General features: G+C 42.2%; 1 protein-coding gene across 2 annotated transcripts in view; it reads right to left on the reverse strand.

Annotated features, from left to right (window-relative positions):
• The window catches only part of LY75 (lymphocyte antigen 75), a 1,208,875-nt gene that overhangs the window by 1,019,698 nt on the left and 163,354 nt on the right, over positions 1 to 25,823 (reverse strand). For both annotated transcript variants that reach the window (XM_053698349.1, XM_053698347.1), the window contains exon 3: positions 22,889 to 23,059. In XM_053698349.1, the coding sequence (XP_053554324.1) occupies positions 22,889 to 23,059 (171 nt within the window). The remainder of the gene's footprint in view (positions 1 to 22,888; positions 23,060 to 25,823) is intronic.

The following is a 25,823-nucleotide window of genomic DNA, read 5'->3' on the forward strand; positions in this document are numbered from 1 at the left end:
CCTGCTGACCAGGAGGTGAATATCCCATAAGTAATGAAGATGATCCGTGGACTCATTGTGTCTTTAAGAAGAAACATAAATTATGCTTACCTGATAGTTTTATTTCCATCTGTGCGAGGAGAGTCCACTGCTTAATTCCTTAAATTAAGAAACTGGCCACCAGGAGGAGGCAGACACCCCAGCCAAAGGTTTAAATACCTCCCCAACTCCCCTCATCTCCCAGTAATTCTGCCAAGGGAACAAGGAACAGTTGGAGAAATATCAGGGTAAAAATGGTGCCAGAAGAAAAAAAACATAATTTATGCTTACCTGATAAATTTATTTCTCTTGTAGTGTATCCAGTCCACGGATCATCCATTACTTGTGGGATATTCTCCTTCCCAACAGGAAGTTGCAAGAGGATCACCCACAGCAGAGCTGCTATATAGCTCCTCCCCTCACTGCCATATCCAGTCATTCGACCGAAACAAGCCGAGAAAGGAGAAACCATAGGGTGCAGTGGTGACTGTAGTTTAATTAAAATTTAGACCTGCCTGAAAAGGACAGGGCGGGCCATGGACTGGATACACTACAAGAGAAATAAATTTATCAGGTAAGCATAAATTATGTTTTCTCTTGTTTAGTGTATCCAGTCCACGGATCATCCATTACTTGTGGGATACCAATACCAAAGCTAAAGTACACGGATGATGGGAGGGACAAGGCAGGAATTTAAACGGAAGGAACCACTGCCTGTAGAACCTGTCTCCCAAAAACAGCCTCCGAAGAAGCAAAAGTATCAAATTTGTAAAAATTTGGAAAAAGTATGAAGCCTTGCAAATCTGTTCAACAGAGGCCTCAATTTTAAAGGCCCAGGTGGAAGCCACAGCTCTAGTAGAATGAGCTGTAATCCTTTCAGGAGGCTGCTGTCCAGCAGTCTCATAGGCAAAAAGAAAGAGAGGTTGCCGAGGCCTTCTGACCTCTACTCTGTCCAGAGTAAACAACAAACAGGTTAGATGTTTTGTCTGGCCTGCTTGCCCTTGTTCCAGGACTGGTTAGGTTTCCAGGCCTGCTTGGATTGAGCAAAAGTTCCCTCTTGTTTTGAAGCAGAGAAAGTTGATGCTGCACCTGCCTTGAAATTTCGAAAAGCACGAAAATTAGACTGTTTGGCCTTTGATTTGGCCCTGTCCTGAGGAAGGGTATGAACCTTACCTCCAGTAATGTCAGCAATAATTTCTTTCAAACCAGGCACGAATAAGGTCTGCCCCTTGAAAGGAATGTTGAGTAATTTAGACTTTGAAGTCACATCAGCTGACCAGGATTTGAGCCATAGCGCCCTACGCGCCTGGATGGAGAATCCGGAATTCTTAGCCGTTAGTTTAGTCAAACGAACAATGGCATCAGAAACAAATGAGTTAGCTAGCTTAAGAGTTCTAAGCTTGTCAACAATTTCAGTCAATGGAGCTGTATGGATGGCCTCTTCCAGGGCCTCAAACCAGAATGCCGCCGCAGCAGTGACAGGCGCAATGCATGCAAGGGGCTGTAAAATAAAACCTTGTTGAATAAACATTTTCTTAAGGTAACCCTCTAATTTTTTATCCATTGGATCTGAAAAAGAACAACTGTCCTCAACCGGGATAGTGGTACGCTTTGCTAAAGTAGAAACTGCTCCCTCCACCTTAGGGACAGTCTGCCATAAGTCCCGTGTAGTGGCATCTATTGGAAACATTTTTCTAAATATAGGAGGTCGGGAAAAGGGCACACCGGGCCTATCCCACTCCTTACTAATAATTTCTGTAAGACTTTTAGGTATTGGAAAAACATCAGTACTCACCGGCACTGCATAGTATTTATCCAGCCTACACAATTTCTCTGGCACTGCAATTGTGTCACAGTCATTCAGAGCAGCTAATACCTCCCCAAGCAATACACGGAGGTTCTCAAGCTTAAATTTAGAATTAGAAATCTCTGAATCAGGTCTCCCCGATTCAGAGACGTCACCCACAGACTGAAGCTCTCCGTCCTCAGGTTCTGCATATTGTGACGCAGTATCAGACATGGCTCTTACAGCATCTACGCGCTCTGTATCTCATCTAACCCCAGAGCTATCGCGCTTGCCTCTCAATTCAGGCAATCTGGATAATACCTCTGACAGGGTATTATTCATGATTGCAGCCATGTCCTGCAAAGTAATCGCTTTGGGCGTCCCTGATGTACTTGGCGCCATATTAGCATGCGTCCCTTGAGCGGGAGGCGAAGGGTCCGACACGTGGGGAGAGTTAGTCAGCATAACTTCCCCCTCGACAGACCCCTCTGGTGACAATTCTTTTATAGATAAAGACTGATCTTTACTGTTTAAGGTGAAATCAATACATTTAGTACACATTCTCCTATGGGGCTCCACCATGGCTTTTAAACATAATGAACAAGTATCCTCTGTTTCAGACATGTTTGTACAGACTAGCAATGAGACTAGGAAGCTTGGAAAACACTTTAAAGCAAGTTAACAAGCAATATAAAAAACGTTACTGTGCCTTTAAGAGAAACAAATTTTGACAAAATTTGAAATAACAGTGAAAAAAGGCAGTTACACTAACAAAATGTTTACAGTGTATGTAACAAGTCAGCAGAGCATTGCACCCACTTGCAAATGGATGATTAACCCCTTAATAACAAAAACGGAATAATAAATGACAAAAACGTTTTTTAAACACAGTCACAACAACTGCCACAGTCTACTGTGGTTGTTACCCTCCTCAAACACGACTTTGAAGCCTTTTGAGCCCTTCAGAGATGTCCTGTATCATGCAGAGGGAAGCTGAATGTCTCTGTCAGTATTTTTACCTGCACAGAAAAGCACTAAAATAGGCCCTTCCCACTCATATTACAACAGTGGAAAGTCTCAGGAAACTGTTTCTAGGCAAAAATCAAGCCAGCCATGTGGAAAAAAACTAGGCCCCAATAAGTTTTATCACCAAGCATATATAAAAATGATTAAACATGCCAGCAAACGTTTTATATTGCACTTTTATAAGAGTATGTATCTCTGTTAATAAGCCTGATACCAGTCGCTATCACTGCATTTAAGGCTTAACTTACATTAATCCGGTATCAGCAGCATTTTTCTAGCAAATTCCATCCCTAGAAATATGTTAACTGCACATACCTTATTGCAGGAAAACCTGCACGCCATTCCCTCTCTGAAGTTACCTCACTCCTCAGAATATGTGAGAACGGCATTGGATCTTAGTTACTTCTGCTAACATCATAGAAATCACAGGCAGATTCTTCTTCTAATGCTGCCTGAGATGAAACAGTACACTCCGGTACCATTTAAAAATAACAAACTTTTGATTGAAGTTAAAAAACTAACTATAATACACCACTCTCCTCTTACTACGTCCATCTTTGTTGAGAGTTGCAAGAGAATGACTGGATATGGCAGTGAGGGGAGGAGCTATATAGCAGCTCTGCTGTGGGTGAATTTCTTGCAACTTCCTGTTGGGAAGGAGAATATCCCACAAGTAATGGATGATCCGTGGACTGGATACACTTAACAAGAGAAATTAAATATAGGTCAGACCACTGGAAAAATGAGGGGGGGCAGAGGACTCTCCTCCCACAGATGGAAATGAAATTATCAGGTAAGCATAATTTATGTTTTCCAAGCATTTTATAGAGATACATCATGGCAATGTCAAAACCTTTAGGTGGCAGGCTATTGAAAGAATAGTGAGACCACCCAGGGGTGGAGATAAGCTACAAATTCTTAAGTCGTCAGGAAATATACTGGATCCATAAGTTAGATAGCCTGGTACCGAAGGGATTCAATTTTGAATTTGATATAATCAATTTCTGGCAGAAAAGGTGAGGGGGATCTAAACCCATGACATCCCTGTGGATAAACAACTAAATAACTAGAATTATATATATACTTTTATACACCTTGATTGACTGTGTTGAATAATGTATAGATAGGAAATCAGTATATATGGGAGTAACTGTCTCTTCCTGGGATGGCCAAGGTCAGGAGAGGAGACAATGTATTAATGATTTCCTGGGACTTGGTTCAGGTTCAGATAGTAAACCCCTAATATGTCCTATATACACTATATAAAATGTACATTACAGTATATATATATAGAACTAAATAAAATATATATATATATAAATCAATGTAAATATTTGCATAGGAAATTAGTACATCTAGGCAAGTATCCCCGCTTGCTTTCCCCCAGAAATTCTTAATATACAATGTTTCCAATGCACAAGAGAATTGTGGGTAAGATATGCAAATTAGATATGCAAATTCGCAGTTTTTTTGCTTCAAAAATACTGTTTTGACACAGCAATCCTTTTAAACAGGAATATGACAGTAAACCATATATTGATATATATATATATATATATATATATATATATATATATATATATATATATATATATATATATATAGATTATTTACACAGGCCACTTTTATATTTATATTTTTATATTTATATGGGATTGATATACTACTCTATGCATAAATATAATATATGTACGTTATCTATAGTGTTAAATATGTACATGGATTAGAAATAGGGTTGCAGAAATGTAATTGTCTGTTTAGTATGTTCAATGTGTTATTATAGATGGTGTATTCATTTAGCATATAAATAGTTCTGTCAAGCTCTTTCAAGGGTTAAAATTTGTAACAACTAATCAATTAAGTTGAACAACCAATGATAATGTTTTTACCTGCTTTTTTAAACTCACAAATCAGGAAGTAATGTAGATCTATGATTACGGTCGGAAAGACCGAAACCGGTCAGACCATTTTCACTTTGGCTGTTTACCTTGCTGAGTTCAGCTAATCTTTTTTGTGATGCCGTATTTTGGTTCTTTTTTAATATAATTGGAATAAATGTCACTGTTTTAATCCTATTGGAGCCTGCTTCGTTTTGGTATATTTCCTTTTTTTGTTTTTACAAGTATAATTTATGTTTTCCATCTTAATGAGAGCAGAGTCCACTGCTTCATTCATTACTTGTGGGACCAAATACCCAAGCTTTAGAGGACACTGAATGAAAAAAACGGGAGGGCAAAAGGAGGTGGACCCAAAACTGAGGGCACCACAGCCTGCAAAACCTTTCTCCCAAAAGCTGCTTCAGCCGAAGCAAAAACGTCATTTTGCAAAAGTATGTAAGGAATACCAAGTGGCCGCCTTACAAATCTGCTCCATAGAAACCTCATTCTTAAAGACCCAAGAAGAGGCCACAGCTCTAGTCGAGTGAGCCGTAATCCTCTGAGGAGGATTGTGTCCCACTGTCTCATATGCCAGACGGATCATACTCCTCTACCAAAAAGATAGAGAAGTGGAAGAGGCCCTTTGCCCCCTGCACTTCCCTGAGTTCACAACAAATAAGGACGAAATCTGTCTGAACTCCTTCATAGCCTGAAGATAAAACATCAAAGCCCGAACCACGTCCAGATTATGAAGAAGAAGGATAAGGACACAAAGAAGTACCTACTATTTCTTGATTAATGTTACGACTTAACAATACCTTGGGAAGGAATCCCAATCCAGTGCGAAGAACAGCCTTAACAGCAGGAAAAACCAAGTAGGGCGGTTCACATTGCAAGGCCGCCAACTCAGACACTCTGCGTGCCAATGCAATAGTCAGTAATAACAGGACTTTCCATGAAAGAACTTTAATGTCAAGAGCATGCATAGGCTCAAACGGAGCCCTCTGCAAAACCAAGTTTAAGCTCCAAGGAGGAGCCGGATTCCTGAAGACGGGCCTGATCCTAACCAGAGCCTGAACAAAGAACTGAATGTCAGGAACCTCCACAAGCTTCTTATGCAACAGTACAGATAAAGCCGAGATCTGTCCCCTTAGGGAACTTGAGGCAAGGCCTTTATCCAGACCGTCCATGAGAAAAAACAAAATCCTGGATACCCTGGACAAGTAGGTCTTCCACACCTTATGATAGATGTGTTGAGTGACCAGCTTCCTGGCCTGAACGAGAGTGTCAATCACTTTTTCCGAAAATCCTCTCTTGGCTAAGACTAGCCGTTTAATCTCCACGCAGTCAGCCTCAGAGAATCAAGATTTTGATGTAGAAAGGGACCTTGAACTAGCAGATTCCTGTGACAAGGTAACCTCCACGGCGGAGATGACGACCTCCCCACCAGATCCGCAAACAACATCCTCCTCAGCCACGACGGAGCAATCAGAATAGCCAAAGCTTGCTCCTGCTTGATGCGGGCCACTACACAAAGTAGAAGAGGCAACGGTGGAAATACGTAAATTAGGTTGAAGTCCCAGGGTACCGCCAATGCATTTATTAGTTCCGCCTGGGGATCCCTGGATCACAACCCGTATCTAGGTAGCTTGCAATTGAGTCTGGACGCCATGAGGTCTATCTCCGGTGTCCTCCATCTGCTACAGATCTCCGCGAACATCTCGGGATGGAGAGACCATTCCCCAGTTGTCCACACCCGGAATGTGGATCGCTGAGAGTGAACAATTGTGAGTCTCTGCCCATTCCAGAATCCGAGATACATCCCCCCCCCCCTGGTGGTTTATGTAAGCCACTGAGGTAATGTCCGATTGGAATCTGATGAATGGAGACGACCCCAGAAGGGGCCAAGCCCTCAGAGCATTGAATATCGCTTGAAGATACAATATGTTTATGGGTAGACTCAACTCCTCTCAAGTCCATCTTCCCTGTGCCTTTCTGGCACCCCAAACAGCTCCCCATCCGGATAGACTTGCAACCGTGGTCACAATCTCCAAGGATGGTCTCAAAAAGGATGTCCCCTGTGACAACTGTCAAGGTCGGGTCCACCAAGACAGGGACTCCCTCACTGGTCTGTCCAGAGAAATCTGTTGGGACAGATCTGAATGATAGCCATTCCATTGTCTCAACATGCACAGCTGAAGAGGTCTGAGATGGAACCTGGTGAATGGAATGACATCTATGCTGGATACCATGAGCTCGATCACCTCCATGCATCTGGCCACAGATGCCCTGGAAGATGTTCTGAAGAGTTAGACAGTTGGACACAAGCTTTTAACGTCTCTGATCTGTCAAGTATATCTTCATGTCTGAAGAATCTATTATCCTACCCAGGAATTCCACCCTGTTGCTGGAGACCAATAAACTATTTCCTTCGTTTATCTTCCACCCGTGGGACAGAAGGAGAAGAGCTCTCAAACGATCCTCCACAAGACTGTAGGACGGAGCCTGGATCAGGATATCGGCCAGAAAAGATGCCACTGCAATCCCCCTGGCTCTCGCTACTGCGAGAAGAGCTCCCAGAACCTTTGTAAAGACTTTTGGGGCGGTCGCCAGACCAAAACGGAAGGGCCACAAACTGGAAGTGCTGGTCTAGGAAAGCGAATCTTAGAAACCTGAAGTGATCCTTGTGGATTGGAACGTGAAGGTAAGCGTCCTTCAGGTGTATAGTCGTCATGAATTGCCCCTCTTGAACCAGGGGCAAAATTGACCTGATCGTCTCTATCTCGAACGATGGAACTGATAAAAACTTGTTTAGGGCCTTTAGGTGCAGAATTGGACAAAACGTGCCCTCCTTCTTTGGAACCACAAAAAGGTTTGAATTATACCCCAGATATCTTTCTGCCGGAGGGACTGGGACAAATACCCTGAGAGATCCCTCACACACCCGAGGAAGGTGTCTCTCTTTTCTAAGTTACAAATATAGTCTAAACCCATAGACGGGTAAGGACTAAAAGAATGCACTTATGTAGCACTTCAATTCCTGAAAGGAGAGTTGTGAATTGAAATGAAGACTTCAATAATTACCAATCGAAGCCAGTGGGTTGAAAAAGAGAATTAAAATATAACTTTTATTAGAACTAAACTAGATAAAAATATATAATGTGTGAGTGTGTGCACTTTAAAAACACATAACAACTCGACAAATAATAAGAGTGGCTTGAAATTATTTGAGAGTAAATAGCTTAGGACCTGCAGTACTGCAGTGATATATTAGTATTGGTATAATAAGTGTGTCAGATTATCTCTGTCCTTATATCCATCAGAATGGCGCACCTGCATGAAAGTCAAAATTCCTTCATGCTATTAAAGTTATATGAGATTAAGAGACCATATAAAAAATAGATGGTGTAGGGTAGAAAATTGTAGGTAAACTTATATCTATATATAGATATTGATTTCTATCTCATATTGGTTTCCTTGGATGTTAGAATTATCCCACCATAGTAGTAGTTATTAGTATATGCACTTATTTCTCAGAGAAATAATTTTAAATATCGTGATAGATTACACTTGTATAAGGGGATACCATAGGGGGTGGACTTCTCTAATCATTTGTATATCATGCTGCGGTGCTTGGTGTACTTAGAAATAACTGAATTGAAAAAATAGTAATAAGAGTCTGTATTTTAATCAATAATAATAGCACCGCAGCATGATATACAAATGATTAGAGAAGTCCACCCCCTATGGTATCCCCTTATACAAGTGTAATCTATCACGATATTTAAAATTATTTCTCTGAGAAATAAGTGCATATACTAATAACTACTACTATGGTGGGATAGTTCTAACATCCAAGGAAACCAATATGAGATATAAATCAATATCTATATATAGATATAAGTTTACCTACAATTTTCTACCCTACACCATCTATTTTTTATATGGTCTCTTAATCTCATATAACTTTAATAGCATGAAGGAATTTTGACTTTCATGCAGGTGCGCCATTCTGATGGATATAAGGACAGAGATAATCTGACACACTTATTATACCAATACTAATATATCACTGCAGTACTGCAGGTCCTAAGCAATTTACTCTCAAATAATTTCAAGCCACTCTTATTATTTGTCGAGTTGTTATGTGTTTTTAAAGTGCACACACTCACACATTATATATTTTTATCTAGTTTAGTTCTAATAAAAGTTATATTTTAATTCTCTTTTTCAACCCACTGGCTTCGATTGGTAATTATTGAAGTCTTCATTTCAATTCACAACTCTCCTTTCAGGAATTGAAGTGCTACATAAGTGCATTCTTTTAGTCCTTACCCGTCTATGGGTTTAGACTATATTTGTAACTTGTATGTTTCTATGCACAAGCACTCTAGCTCATAAGGTAGATAGTCTGCCCCCTACCTGATCCTAAGATGAGTCGGGGGCCGCCCCTTCAAGCCGACTTTGACTCAGCAGGCTTCTTGTTCTGCTTGGACTTGTTCCAAGAGTTAACTGACTTCCAAGATCCCTTGGATTGCTCAGACTTTGCGGCAGGATGCTGGCACTGAAACTTGCCTACACAAAAGTGATGAAAAGTAGACCCCTTAGGCTTAGCCTTCTTATCCTGAGGCAAGAAGGCACCCTTGACCATAGATATGATAGAATCCAGGCCCGGGCCAAACAAAACTTTCCCTTTGAATGGGAGGGAAAGCAAGTGAGATTTAGAAGTCATGTCAGTAGAACCCGACTTTAGCCCAGAGCCCTGCGGGCTAAAACCGAAAAACCTGATGTCTTATTATCCTCCTGCCAACAGGAAGTGGCAAAGAGCCCCACAGCAGAGCAGTCTATATGGCTCCTCCCTTAACTCCACCCCCCAGTCATTCGACCGAAGGTACAGGAAGAAAAAGGAGAAATTAAAAAGGTGCAGAGGTGACTGAAGTTTAAATCAAAAAAACAGAATTTATGCTTACCTGATAAATTACTTTCTACAACGGTGTGTCCGGTCCACGGCGTCATCCTTACTTGTGGGATATCTCTTCCCCAACAGGAAATGGCAAAGAGTCCCAGCAAAGCTGGCCATATAGTCCCTCCTAGGCTCCGCCCACCCCAGTCATTCGACCGACGGACAGGAGGAAATATATATAGGAGAAACCATATGGTACCGTGGTGACTGTAGTTAGAGAAAATAATTCATCAGACCTGATTAAAAAACCAGGGCGGGCCGTGGACCGGACACACCGTTGGAGAAAGTAATTTATCAGGTAAGCATAAATTCTGTTTTCTCCAACATTGGTGTGTCCGGTCCATGGCGTCATCCTTACTTGTGGGAACCAATACCAAAGCTTTAGGACACGGATGAAGGGAGGGAGCAAATCAGGTTACCTAAACGGAAGGCACCACAGCTTGCAAAACCTTTCTCCCAAAAATAGCCTCCGAAGAAGCAAAAGTATCAAATTTGTAAAATTTGGCAAAAGTGTGCAGTGAAGACCAAGTCGCTGCCTTACATATCTGGTCAACAGAAGCCTCGTTCTTGAAGGCCCATGTGGAAGCCACAGCCCTAGTGGAGTGAGCTGTGATTCTTTCAGGAGGCTGCCGTCCGGCAGTCTCATAAGCCAATCGGATGATGCTTTTAAGCCAAAAGGAAAGAGGTAGAAGTCGCTTTTTGACCTCTCCTTTTACCAGAATAAACAACAAACAAGGAAGAAGTTTGTCTGAAATCTTTTGTAGCCTCTAAATAGAATTTTAGAGCACGGACTACGTCCAAATTGTGTAACAAACATTCCTTCTTTGAAACTGGATTTGGACATAAAGAAGGTACAACTATCTCCTGGTTAATATTTTTGTTAGAAACAACCTTAGGAAGAAAACCAGGCTTAGTACGCAAAACCACCTTATCTGCATGGAACACCAGATAGGGCGGAGAACACTGCAGAGCAGATAACTCTGAAACTCTTCTAGCAGAAGAAATTGCAACCAAAAACAAAACTTTCCAAGATAGTAACTTAATATCTATGGAATGTAAAGGTTCAAACGGAACCCCTTGAAGAACTGAAAGAACTAGATTTAGACTCCAGGGAGGAGTCAAAGGTCTGTAAACAGGCTTGATCCTAACCAGAGCCTGAACAAATGCTTGAACATCTGGCACAGCTGCCAGTCTTTTGTGTAGTAAGACAGATAAAGCAGAGATCTGTCCCTTTAGAGAACTTGCAGATAATCCTTTCTCCAAACCTTCTTGTAGAAAGGAGAGAATCTTAGGAATTTTTATCTTATTCCATGGGAATCCTTTGGATTCACACCAACAGATATATCTTTTCCATATTTTATGGTAAATCTTTCTAGTTACCGGTTTTCTGGCCTGAACCAGAGTATCTATCACAGAATCTGAAAATCCGCGCTTCGATAGAATCAAGCGTTCAATCTCCAAGCCGTCAGCTGGAGGGAGACCAGATTTGGATGTTCGAATGGACCCTGAACAAGAAGGTCCTGTCTCAAAGGTAGCTTCCATGGTGGAACCGATGACATATTCACCAGGTCTGCATACCAAGTCCTGCGTGGCCACGCAGGAGCTATCAAGATCACCGAGGCCCTCTCCTGATTGATCCTGGCTACCAGCCTGGGAATGAGAGGAAACGGTGGAAATACATAAGCTAGGTTGAAGGTCCAAGGTGCTACTAGTGCATCTACTAGAGTCGCCTTGGGATCCCTGGATCTGGACCCGTAGCAAGGAACCTTGAAGTTCTGACGAGACGCCATCAGATCCATGTCTGGAATGCCCCATAATTGGGTTATTTGGGCAAAGATCTCCGGGTTAAGTTCCCACTCCCCCGGATGGAATGTCTGACGACTCAGAAAATCCGCCTCCCAGTTTTCCACACCTGGGATGTGGATCGCAGACAGGTGGCAGGAGTGATCCTCCGCCCATTGAATTATTTTGGTTACTTCTTTCATCGCCAGGGAACTCCTTGTTCCCCCCTGATGATTGATATACGCAACGGTCGTCATGTTGTCTGATTGGAACCTTATGAATCTGGCCTTTGCTAGTTGAGGCCAAGCCCTGAGAGCATTGAATATCGCTCTCAGTTCCAGAATGTTTATCGGGAGAAGAGACTCTTCCCGAGACCATAGACCCTGAGCTTTCAGGGATTCCCAGACCGCGCCCCAGCCCACTAGACTGGCGTCGGTCGTGACAATGACCCACTCTGGTCTGCGGAAGCTCATTCCCTGGGACAGATGGTCCAGGGTCAGCCACCAACGGAGTGAATCTCTGGTCTTCTGATCTACTTGAATCATTGGAGACAAGTCTGTATAATCCCCATTCCACTGTTTGAGCATGCACAGTTGTAATGGTCTTAGATGAATTCGTGCAAAAGGAACTATGTCCATTGCTGCAACCATCAACCCTACTACTTCCATGCACTGCGCTATGGAAGGACGAGGAACAGAATGAAGAGCTTGACAAGAGCTTAGAAGTTTTGATTTTCTGACCTCTGTCAGAAAAATCCTCATTTCTAAGGAATCTATTATTGTTCCCAAGAAGGGAACTCTTGTCGACGGAGACAGAGAACTTTTTTCTATGTTCACCTTCCATCCGTGTGATCTGAGAAAGGCCAGAACGATGTCTGTATGAGCCTTTGCTTTTGACAGGGACGACGCTTGTATTAGATTGTCGTCCAAGTAAGGTACTACTGCAATGCCCCTCGGTCTTAGAACCGCTAGAAGGGACCCTAGCACCTTTGTGAAAATCCTTGGAGCAGTGGCTAACCCGAATGGGAGGGCCACAAACTGGTAATGCTTGTCCAGAAAAGCGAACCTTAGGAACTGATGATGTTCTTTGTGGATAGGAATATGTAGGTACGCATCCTTTAGATCCACGGTAGTCATAAATTGACTTTCCTGGATAGTGGGTAGAATCGTTCGAATGGTTTCCATCTTGAACGATGGTACCCTGAGAAATTTGTTTAGGATCTTCAAATCCAAAATTGGTCTGAAAGTTCCCTCTTTTTTGGGAACTACGAACAGATTGGAATAAAATCCCATTCCTTGTTCCTTTATTGGAACTGGGTGTATCACTCCCATCTTTAACAGGTCTTCTACACAATGTAAGAATGCCTGTCGCTTTATTTGGTTTGAGGATAAGTGAGACATGTGGAACCTTCCCCTTGGGGGTAGTTCCTTGAATTCCAGGAGATAACCTTGAGAAACTATTTCTAGCGCCCAGGGATCCTGAACATCTCTTGCCCAAGCCTGAGCAAAGAGAGAGAGTCTGCCCCCCACTAGATCCGGTCCCGGATCGGGGGCTACTCCTTCATGCTGTTTTGTTAGCAGCGGCAGGTTTCTTGGCCTGCTTACCCTTGTTCCAGCCTTGCATCGACTTTAGCCAAAGCGCTCTGCGCGCCACGATAGCAAACCCTGAATTTTTCGCCGCTAATCTAGCTAATTGCAAAGCGGCATCTAAAATAAAAGAGTTAGCCAATTTAAGTGCGTGAACTCTGTCCATAACCTCCTCATATGGAGTCTGTCTACTGAGCGACTTTTCTAGTTCCTCGAACCAGAACCACGCTGCTGTAGTGACAGGAACAATGCACGAAATGGGTTGTAGAAGGTAACCTTGCTGTACAAAAATCTTTTTAAGCAAACCTTCCAATTTTTTATCCATAGGATCTTTGAAAGCACAACTATCTTCGATAGGAATAGTAGTGCGTTTGTTTAGAGTAGAAACTGCCCCCTCGACCTTAGGGACTGTCTGCCATAAGTCCTTTCTGGGGTCGACCATAGGAAATAATTTCTTAAATATAGGGGGGGGAACAAAAGGTATGCCGGGCTTTTCCCACTCCTTATTTACTATGTCCGCCACCCGCTTGGGTATAGGAAAAGCGTCGGGGTGCACCGGAACCTCTAGGAACTTGTCCATCTTGCATAATTTCTCTGGAATGACCAAGTTGTCACAATCATCCAGAGTAGATAACACCTCCTTAAGCAGTGCGCGGAGATGTTCTAATTTAAATTTAAATGTCACAACATCAGGTTCAGCTTGTTGAGAAATTTTTCCTGAATCTGAAATTTCTCCATCTGACAAAACCTCCCTCATGGCCCCTTCAGATTGGTGTGAGGGTATGACAGAACAATTATCATCAGCGCCCTCCTGCTCTTCAGTGTTTAAAACAGAGCAATCGCGCTTTCTCTGATAAGTAGGCATTTTGGATAAAATATTTGCTATGGAGTTATCCATTACAGCCGTTAATTGTTGCATGGTAATAAGTATTGGCGCACTAGATGTACTAGGGGCCTCCTGCGTGGGCAAAACTGGTGTAGACACAGTAGGAGATGATGTAGTATCATGTTTACTCCCCTCATCTGAGGAATCATCTTGGGCAATTTCATTATCTGTGGCAGTACAGTCCTTACTTTGTTTGGACGATATGGCACAATTATCACATAAATTTAAATGGGGAGACACATTGGCTTTCATACATATAGAACATAGCTTATCTGAAGGTACAGACATGTTAAACAGGCTTAAACTTGTCAACAAAGCACAAAAAACGTTTTAAAACAAAACCGTTACTGTCTCTTTAAATTTTAAACAGAAAACACTTTATTACTGAATATGTGAAAAAGTATGAATGAATTGTTCAAAAATTACCACCACAGTGTCTTAAAGCATTAATAGTATTGCACACCAAATTTCAGAGCTTTAACTCTTAAAATAACGGAACCTGAGCCGTTTATAAATTTAACCCCTATACAGTCCCAGCTATAGTCTTTGCTGAGACCCAACCAAGCCCAGAGGGGAATACGATACCAATTGACGCCTTCTAGAAGCTTTTCCAGCAATTTTTAGATCCTCACACATGCATCTGCATGCCCTGCTCTCAAAAAACAACTGCGCAGTAATGGCGCGAAAATGAGGCTCAGTCTACAACTAGGAAGGCCCCCTGACTGGAAAAGGTGTCTAACACAGTGCCTGCCGTTTAATAAACGTTCCCCAAGTTTATAAATGCAAATTGTCAGCATAAATATGAATAAAATGCCCAAATAAAGCAATCGATTTAGCCCATAAAAATGTCTACCAGTTTTTTAGCCCATAATAAGCCCTTTATTCTGTTTGTTTAACTAAGAAAATGGCTTACCGGTCCCCATGAGGGGAAATGACAGCCTTCCAGCATTACATCTTGTTAGAAATATGGCTAGTCATACCTTAAGCAGAAAAGTCTGCTAACTGCTTCCCCCAACTGAAGTTACTTCATCTCAACAGTCCTATGTGGAAACAGCAATCGATTTTAGTTACTGTCTGCTAAAATCATCTTCCTCTCACAAACAGAAATCTTCATCCTTTTCTGTTTCAGAGTAAATAGTACATACCAGCACTATTTTAAAATAACAAACACTTGATAGAAGAATAAAAACTACATTTAAACACCAAAAAACTCTTAACCATCTCCGTGGAGATGTTGCCTGTGCAACGGCAAAGAGAATGACTGGGGTGGGCGGAGCCTAGGAGGGACTATATGGCCAGCTTTGCTGGGACTCTTTGCCATTTCCTGTTGGGGAAGAGATATCCCACAAGTAAGGATGACGCCGTGGACCGGATACACCAATGTTGGAGAAATATAATTTGTCTTAAAATGACAGGGCGGGCCATGGACTCCTTGTACCATAGAAGAAATTAAATTATCAGGTAACCATGAATTTACTTTTCTTCTATAAGGTACGACGAGTCCACGGATTCATCCTTTACTTGTGGGATACCATACCAAAGCAATAGGACACGGATGAATGGGAGGGACAAGACAGATGCTTAAACAGAAGGCACCACTGCTTGAAGAACTTTTCTCCCAAAAATAGCCTCCGAAGAAGCAAAAGTATCAAATTTGGAAAAGGTATGAAGCGAAGACCAAGTCGCAGCCTTACAAATCTGTTCAACAGAAGCATCATTTTTAAAAGCCCACGTGGAAGCCACCGCTCTAGTAGAGTGAGCTGTAATTCTTTCAGGAGACTGCTGTCCAGCAGTCTCCTATGTCAAACGGATGATGCTTTTAAGCCAAGAAGAAAGAGAGGTAGCCGTAGCTTTTTGACCTCTACGCTTTCCAGAATAGACAACAAACAGAGAAGATGTTTGACGGAAATCTTTGGTCGCTTGCAAGTAAAACTTCAAAACACGAACCACGTCCAAGTTGTGCAACAGACGCTCCTTCTTAGAGGAAGGATTAGGACACAGGGCAGGAACAACAATTTCCTGATTAATATTCTTATTAGTAACAGCCTTAGGAAGAAATCCAGGTTTGGTGCGCAAAACCACCTTATCAGAATGAAAAACAAGATAAGGCGAGTCGCATTGCAATGCAGATAGTTCAGAAACTCATCGAGCCGAAGAGATAGCAACTAAAAACAGAACTTTCCAAGATAGAAGCTTAATATCTATGGAATGCATAGGTTCAAACGGAACCCCTTGAAGAACTTTAAGAACTAAATTCAAACTCCATGGCGGAGCAACAGGTTTAAACACAGGCTTGATTCTAACTAAAGCCTGACAAAACGACTGAACGTCTGGAACATCTGCCAGACGCTTGTGCAGGAAAATTGACAAAGCAGATATCTATCCCTTTAGGGAACAAGCTGATAACCCCTTCTCCAATCCTTCTTGGAGAAAGGACAAAATCCTAGGAATCCTGATCTTACTCCATGAGTAGCCTTTGGATTCACACCAATAAAGATATTTACGCCATATCTTATGATAAATCTTCCTAGTGACAGGCTTTCGAGCCTGAATCAAAGTATCTATGACCGACTCAGAGAATCCACGCTTGGATAAAATCAAGCATTCAATCTCCAGGCAGTCAGCTGCAGGGAAACTAGATTTGGATGCTGGAACGGACCTTGAATGAGAAGGTCCCGTCTCAGAGGTAGTGTCCATGGTGGTAGAGATGACATGTCCACCAGGTCTGCATACCAAGTCCTGCGTGGCCACGCAGGTGCTATCAAAATCACTGAAGCTCTCTCCTGTTTGATTCTGGCAATCAGATGAGGGAGGAGAGGAAATGGTGGAAACACATAAGCCAGGTTGAACGACCAAGGTACTGCTAGAGCATCTATCAGTACTGCTTGAGGATCCCTTGATCTGAACCCGTAACAAGGAAGTTTGGCGTTCTGATGAGACGCCATCAGATCCAATTCTGGTGTGCCACATTGATGAATCAATTGTGCAAACACCTTAGGATGGAGATCCCACTCCCCCAGATGAAAAGTCTGACGACTTAGAAAATCCGCTTCCCAGTTCTTCACTCCTGCGATATAGATTGCTGATAGATGGCAAGAGTGAGTCTCTGCCCATCGAATAATTTTGGTAACCTCTCATCGCTAGAGAACTCTTTGTTCCCCCCTGATGATTGATATATGCTACAGTCGTGATATTGTCCGACTGGAATCTTATGAATCTGGCCGAAGCCAGCTGAGGCCACGCCTGAAGCGCATTGAATATCGCTCTCAGTTCTAGAATATTTATCGGGAGGAGAGCCTCCTCCTGAGTCCACACTCCCTGTGCTTTCAGGGAATTCCAGACTGCACCCCAGCCCAATAGGCTGGCGTTCGTCGTCACTATCACCCATGCTGGCCTGCGGAAACACATTCCCTGGGACAGATGATCCTGTGACAACCACCAAAGTAGAGAGTCTCTGATCTCTTGATCCAGATTTATCTGAGGAGATAAATTTGCATAATCCCCATTCCACTGTTTGAGCATGCATAGTTGCAGTGGTCTGAGATGCAAGCGAGCAAACGGAACTATGTCCATTGCCGCTAGCATTAGTCCGATTACCTCCATACACTGAGCCAATGACGGCCGAGGAATGGAATGAAGAGCTCGGCAGGTGGTTAAAATCTTTGATTTCCTGACCTCCGTCGAAAAAAAATTTCATGTCTACCGAATCTATCAGAATTCACAGGAAAGGAACTCTTGTGAGAGGGGTAAGTGAACTCTTTTTTACGTTCAACCTTCCACCCGTGAGATCTTAGAAAAGCCAACACAATGTCCGTGTGAGATTTGGCTAGTTGGCAAGTTGACGCCTGAATTAAGATATTGTCCAGATAAGGCGCCACTGCTATGCCCCGCGGCCTTAGGACCGCCAGAAGGGATCCTAGCACCTTTGTGAAAATTCTGGGAGCTGTGGCCAACCCGAAGGGAAGAGCCACAAACTGGTAATGCTTGTCCAGAAAGGCGAACCTGCGAAACTGAAGATGATCTTTGTGGATAGGGATATGCAGATACGCATCCTTGAAATCCACGGTGGTCATATATTGACCCTCCTGGATCATTGGTAAAATAGTCCGAATGGTCTACATCTTGAAGGATGAGACTCTGAGGAATTTGTTAAGGATCTTGAGATCTAAAATTGGTCTGAAGGTTCCCTCTTTTATGGGAACCACAAACAGATTGGAGTAAAACCCCTGCCCCTGTTCTGTTTTTGGAACTGGCCAGATTACTCCCATGGTATATAGGTCTTCTACACAGCGTAAGAACGCCTCTCTTTTTGTCTGGTTTACAGACAATCGAGAAAGATGGAATCTCCCCCTTGGAGGGGAATTTTTGAAGTCTAGAAGATACCCCTGGGTCACAATTTCTAAAGCTCTGGAGTCCTGAACGTGTCTTGCCCAAGCCTGAGCAAAGAGAAAAAGTCTGCCCCCTACTAGATCCAGTCCCGGATCGGGGGCTGCCCCTTCATGCTGTCTTGGTGGCAGCAGCGGGCTTCTTGGCCTGTTTACCTTTGTTCCAAGTCTGGTTAGGTCTCCAGACTGACTTGGATTGAGCAAAATTCCCCTCCTGCTTTGCAGCAGGGGAGGAGGAAGAGGAACCACCTTTGAAGTTTCGAAAGGAACGGAAATTATTTTGTTTTGTCCTCATCTTATTTGTCTTATCCTGAAGAAGGGCATGGCCTTTTCCTCCAGTGATGTCTGAAATGATCTCTTTCAGTTCAGGCCCGAATAGGGTCTTACCCTTGAAAGGGATGGCTAAAAGCTTAGATTTTGATGACACGTCAGCAGACCAGGACTTAAGCCATAATGCTCTACGTGCTAGAATGACAAAACCTGATTTCTTTGCCGCTAATTTAGCCAGTTGAAAAGCGGCATCTGTAATGAAAGAATTAGCTAGCTTGAGAGCCCTAATTCTATCCAGAATATCATCTAATGGGGTCTCAACCTGAAGAGCCTCCTCTAGAGTCTCGAACCAAAAAGCAGCTGCAGTAGTTACAGGAACATAACCCTGATGAATAAATATTTTCTTTAGGAGAACCTCTAATTTTTTTATCCATAGGATCTTTGAAAGCACAACTGTCTTCAATAGGTATAGTTGTACGCTTAGCCAGTGTAGAAATAGCTCCCTCCACCTTAGGGACCGTCTGCCACGAATCCTGCATGGTGTCTGATATGGGAAACATTTTCTTAAAAGTAGGAGGGGGAGAAAAGGGAATTCCTTGTCTATCCCACTCCTTAGCAACAATGTCCGAAATCCTCTTAGGGACCGGAAAAACATTAGTGTAGGCAGGAACCTCTAGATATCTGTCCATTTTACACAATTTCTCTGGAACTACAATAGGGTCACAATCATCCAGAGTCGCTAAAACCTCCCTGAGCAACAAGCGGAGGTGTTTTAGTTTAAATTTAAAAGCCGTCATATCTGAGTCTGTCTGAGGGAACATTTTTCCTGAATCAGAAATCTCTCCCTCAGACAGCAAATCCCTCACCCCCAACTCTGAACATTGTGAGGGTACATCAGATATGGCTAATAAAGCGTCAGAGGGCTCAGCATTTACTCTCACACTAGACCTACTGCGCTTCCCCTGCAACCCAGGCAGCTTAGATAAAACCTCTGTGAGGGTAGTATTCATAACTGCAGCCATATCATGCAGGGTGAAAGAATTAGACGCACTAGAATTACTTGGCGTCGCTTGTGCGGGTGTTAATGGTTGTGACACTTGGGGAGAATTAGATGGCATAACCTGATTCCCTTCTGACTGAGAATCATCCTGCGACATACTTTTATTAGCTAAAATATGTTCTTTGCAATTTATTGCCCTTTCAGTGCATGAGGGACACATTTTAAGTGGGGGTTCCACAATGGCTTCCAAACACATTGAACATTGGCTTTCCTCAATATCAGACATGTTGAACAGGCTAGTAATGACCACAAACAAGCTTGAAAACACTTTATTTAGTGAAAAAATAACAATCTTAAAAAACGGTAATGCGCCTTAAAGAGAAAAAAAGCATACACGTTTTGCAAAACTGCTTTAAAATACTACACCAATCGTTTCAATTTTTTGATATAAGATTTAATTTATGCAGCTAAGTTTGCCCCACAAAGAAAGGAACACTTAACCCTTTACTGGGAAAAAACGAATAGTTAATAAGGCCTAAGTCCGGAAAAACACCACCTGCACCTCGCCACAGCCCTGCTGTGGCGCCTACCTGCCCTCAGGGATTGGAAAAATTGGGTTAAAGCTTTGATTTGGCCCAACACTTCCACAAGGGCCCACCGGAGTTGGAGCTTGCTGCTTGCTTTGCAAACACAACTGCGTAACTGAGGCGTGAAAATAGGCCCCGCCCATCTCACTCAATGTTTTTTCAGCCCAAATTAACCGCACCAGAGCGGTCTCAAACTAGCCATGTGGGTTCTGAAACCCAAAACAGAAGCCAAGTGTACCCTCAATAAATTCTCAAAAAACGTTATTGCCAAAAACGTTATCAGCACTCCCAGTTCAAAAAACGTTTGCCCACAAACATTCAAACTCAGTGTCAACCATTTTTTATTAGCCCCTTATGCAAGCTTAGTAATACCCCTCTATATCTTTTAGGATTACTGCTTACCCTTTCCCTCATGGGGATACTGTCAGCCAATTCAGAAATACCACAGTCTCTCCAGAAAAAAATTACTGAACATACTTCACTGCTTATAGCATGAAAACGTTCCTCACACTGAAGTTTCTTGTACTCCTCAGCCATTCTGTGGGAACTGCTCTGGATCTTAGTGACAAATGCTAAGATCATCAGCCTCCAGGCAGAAGTCTTCATCCATCTGCTGCCTGAGAGTAAATAGTACACACCGGTACCATTTAAAATAAACTTTTGCTTGAAGAAAATAAAAACTAACATTTTATCACCTCTTTCACTTTACCCTTCCTAGTACTTAGAGTAGGCAAAGAGAATAACTGGGGGTGGAGTTAAGGGAGGAGCTATATAGACAGCTCTGCTGTGGTGCTCTTTGCCACTTCCTGTTAGCAGGATAATATCCCACAAGTAAAGGATGAATCCGTGGACTCGTCGTACCTTATAGAAGAAACAGCTTTCGTCTTCGAAGGCAGGTCAAAAAAAGAGGAAGTTACAGAGGCCACACCCGGTCACATGGAGTGCCATGCAGGAACGTCCCTGCATTTGAATGAGAGAGACGCATCAAAAAAAGCCTGCCTCATCTCTCGCTAATGAACCGACTGTTCCACACTGACAGAGCCTCATCTCACACAAATGCAGGAGAAAAACAACAATATTATGCATAATAAAATCCCCCCTGTTCAATAATCCCCTTCTGAGGGTATTACCCTAGATTCTATAAAGATAAAGGAGCCACACTGTGACCCTGTCTTCTTGCGTTCTCAAATATATATAAATGAAACGATCTTACCGGAATCAACGCCATGGAACGTCAACGCTGATTGCTAATGGAGCTGTTAAACTGAGTCCGGATGGGTTCGCAGAAAGACTCTCCCTGCATCTCCGGACTCTAACATTCACCCATGCTCTCAATGAGAGGCTGACAGGACTACTTAAAACTCCAGTCCCATTTCGGAGAGTACTACCCTCCATAAGAGACACTTCTCTGCCAACCTCCTGTGACAAAAAGCAAAGAATGACTGGGGGATGAGGGGAGTGTGGGAGGTATTTAAGCCTTTGGCAGGGGTGTCTTTGCCTCCTCTTGGTGGCCAGGTTCTTAATTCCCACAAGTAATGAATAAAGCAGTGGACTCTCTTCCCATTAAGATGGAAATAAAGGGTGCTCACTGCTCCTAAAGTCCAGAAATAAAGTAGCTGCGTGTCAGCAATATGACTAGTGGTCATTGATGAGAAGGTGAGTGAAGGTCCATTATTTTTGCAAAACAATTAACCACTGAGTCTTCAGAGTAAAAAATAAGCTTCCAAATGGACTAAAAATATTCCTAATATAACCCTAACCCAAACCCTAACCTGTAAGCCTGCTGTAGATGAGGACCAGAGCTCCGGTGTGCAATAAAGTCGACCGCAATAAATTTAAAAGGGAAAGTACCTCAATTTTAAAAATTTTGGAAAAAGTACCCAAAAGTGCCTAAAACAGTACTACTAAACGTTAAATGGTGTATGTGACTATTCCCCAGGTTATGTGAAATGGGTACATAATCATGCTAATAGTATGTGGGCTATGAAGTGGCTTAGTACTGTCAGCACCTTCATCTACTGCGCTCACCTTAGCTGCTGAAGACTGCTTCCAGTAGATGGGCCCACCCAAGGCAAACTCACATTTCACCTGTGAAGCTGGTGGCACCTCCACATTGAGAGAACATTTTCAATGAATGGCTGAACTCCTGACGACCCCTCTGCACTACTCGTAGGTTCTCTGAAGTGGAAATGTGTGTGAAATCTGCTAGAGAACCCCTGTCAAACAAAGTCACCATCACTACTCGCTGAAGGCAAAAATTTGAAAGAGATTATGGAAAAGTGGGAGGGATTAAAGCTCTATGATGTTTGGTGTTTTGCCTCTTTCTAGTGGACTGGACTTTAATCCCACATGTGATAGATTGCAGACTCTTACCATTTTATGAAACCAATGTGGTTTACTGCCCAGAGGCTTTATCTCAACTATTGAATGATGCTACATATATTAAACTGAACAGGGATCTTCTTATTTTAGATTGATGGTTTACTCTTCTTGATTGAGAAGACATAAAGAATGACAATCTTTTAAGCGTAACCTAAATTTCACAAGAATTTGGAAAGCCTCCTAGTCATAATATTGTGATCAAAAGGGGGTATTATTTCATTTTTTGAAGTTTTTGAAGACTACCTGATCTTATCTGCAGGATTATATTGGAGCATAATACACTTACTACAGATTAAAACTACAAAATTAAATAATACAATATAGTCAATTAGAAACTTGCCTGGTAACAAGCAATATCCCCATTTTTTATCTGAATCATAATTGAATGAGGTAGCACACCATTCTTTGGTTTCATTCATTGCCGGGATACAGTCATGGTACACTTTTCCCTCATAGACGAAGGGCAGTTCACAAGGTTTTCCATTAGAGTTTCCATCTCTGGTATAGATAGCTGGATGAGGGGAGAAATAAACAAATTTATATTGAATTAATAAATCAATAAATTGTTAATATGGCTTAGAAAATGCATAAACATAAAACAAAACTCAAGATCAAATAAAGGAAATGTTACTTTTATTAATTTCAAATATTTATAAGAAACAACAAATGTCTCATGTTCAGCTAACTATATAATATAGGGAAACATTTTATTTCAGACATCAGCTTTTAAGTCCTGGAAATAAACTGCACTCTCTGGATTTATAGAATACAGTTTAACTAGCATGACGTTTTGGGGTGTTCACCACTTCTCATCTGAGGAAGGGGTGAACAACCCCGAAACGTCACGCTAGTAAAAACATAAATTATGCTTGCCTGATAATTTAATTTCCATCGTGGTGATTCCACGGCTTCATTCATTACTATTGGGAATTAAGAACCTGGCCATCAGGAGGAGGCAAAGACACCCTAGCCGAAGGCATAAATACCTCTCCCACTCCCCTCATCCCCCAGTCTGCCGAGGGAACAAGGATCAGTAGGAGAAATATCAGGGTATAAATGGTGCCAGTAGAGAAATTAAATTTAGGTCCGCCCACCGGAGATACGGGTGGGAGACGTGGACTCTCCTCCCCACGATGGAAATTAAAATTATCAGGTGAGCATAATTTATGTTTTACATCTAAAGGGGAGGAGAGTCCATGGCTTCATTCATTACTATTGGGAACATATATCCAAGCTCTAGAGGGCACTGAATGAAACCAGGAGGGTAAAAGGCGGACTCTAATCTGACGGCACCACAGCCTGTAGAACCTCTCTCCCATAAGCCGGTTCCGCAGAAGCAAAAATGTCAAATTTGTAAAACTTTCTAAAAGTGTGCAAGGAGGACAAGGTAGCCGCCTTACAAATTTGTAGTGTTGGTGATAGATCTGTGAAACATCCAGGCACCCGTAGTCATCAGTGAGTTGATGCCGCGGGAGTTTACTGAACTCAGCTTTGGAGCGGCACTTTCGAAATATATCACCAACACTACAGAGCCAAAGAGGGAAGACCGGTGATCCGAGATTTGGATATAATCCCAGGAGAACAACATACGGCATTCGGTGTAAGTATAAATGTACACCTTGCCATTTTGAATAGTATATATGCCTTAAAGGGTTTCCCTTGTCCTTTCTCTCGCCCACCTTCTGCAGCTTTACAGCTTTAGATATCACTGCTAACACTGGCTAAAGACGAAATTGCTTTCTATGAGCTATTTACCAACTTTTACAACTAACCAACAAACTTTTAACTGCTAAAAAAGTAAATTTATACTTACCTGATAAATTAATTTCTTTTACGATATGACGAGTCCACAGATTTCATCCTTACTTGTGGGATATTAACCTCCTGCTAACAGGAAGTGGCAAAGAGCACCACAGCAGAGCTGTATATATAGCCCCTCCGCCTCCAGTCATTCGACCGAAGGTTTAGGAAGAGAAAGGAAAGGCTAAAAGGTGCAGAGGTGACTGAAGTTACAAAAACTAAAATAAATCTGTCTTAAAAGAACAGGGTGGGCCGTGGACTCGTCATATCGTAAAATAAATTAATTTATCAGGTAAGTATAAATTTACTTTTCTTTTACAAAGATATGACGAGTCCACAGATTTCATCCTTACTTGTGGGATACCAATACCAAAGCAATAGGACACGGATGAAAGGGAGGGACAAGGCAAGAACCTAAACGGAAGGCACCACTGCTTGAAGAACCTTTCTCCCAAAAACAGCCTCAGAAGAAGTAAAAAGTATCAAATTTGGAAAATTTGGAAAAAGTATGAAGGGACGACCAAGTCGCAGCCTTACAAATCTGTTCAAAAGAAGCATCATTTTTAAAGGCCCATGTGGAAGCCACAGCTCTAGTAGAATGAGCCGTAATTCTTTCAGGAGGCTGCTGTCCAGCAGTCTCATATGCCAGGCGGATGATACTCCTCAGCCAAAAAGAAAGAGAGGTAGCCGTAGCTTTCTGACCCCTACGCTTTCCAGAATAAACAATGAATAATGAAGATGATTGAGGGAAATCCTTAGTTGCCTGTAAGTAAAACTTTAAGGCACGAACCACGTCCAGGTTATGTAACAGACACTCCTTCTTAGAAGAAGGATTAGGACACAAAGAAGGAACAACAATTTCCTGATTAATAATCTTATTAGAAACCATCTTAGGAAGAAATCCAGATTTGGTACGTAAAACCACCTTATCAGAATGAAAAATAAGATAAGGCGAATCACACTGTAACGCTGAAAGCTCAGAAACTTTTCGAGCAGAAGAAATAGCAACTAAAAACAGAACTTTCCAAGATAACAATTTAATATCTATGGAATGCATAGGTTCAAACGGAACCCCTTGAAGAACTTGAAGAACTAAATTCAAACTCCAGGGAGGAGTAATTGGTATAAATACAGGCTTAATTCTAGTTAGAGCCTGACAAAAAGACTGAACATCTGGCACATCTGCCAAACGTTTGTGAAGCAAAATTGACAAAGCCGAAATTTGTCCCTTTAAAGAACTTGCTGATAACCCTTTCTCCAATCCTTCTTGGAGAAAAGACAAAATCCTGGGAATCGTAATTTTACTCCATGAGTAACCCTTGGATTCACACCAATAAAGATATTTACGCCATATCTTATGATATATCTTTCTAGTGACAGGCTTTCGAGCCTGTATCAAAGTATCGAGAGAATCCTTGCTTAGATAGAGTCAAGCGTTCAATCTCCAAGCAGTCAGCTGCAGAGAAATTAGATTT

Source organism: Bombina bombina, chromosome 1, assembly GCF_027579735.1.
Source record: "Bombina bombina isolate aBomBom1 chromosome 1, aBomBom1.pri, whole genome shotgun sequence".
NCBI lineage: Eukaryota > Metazoa > Chordata > Amphibia > Anura > Bombinatoridae > Bombina > Bombina bombina.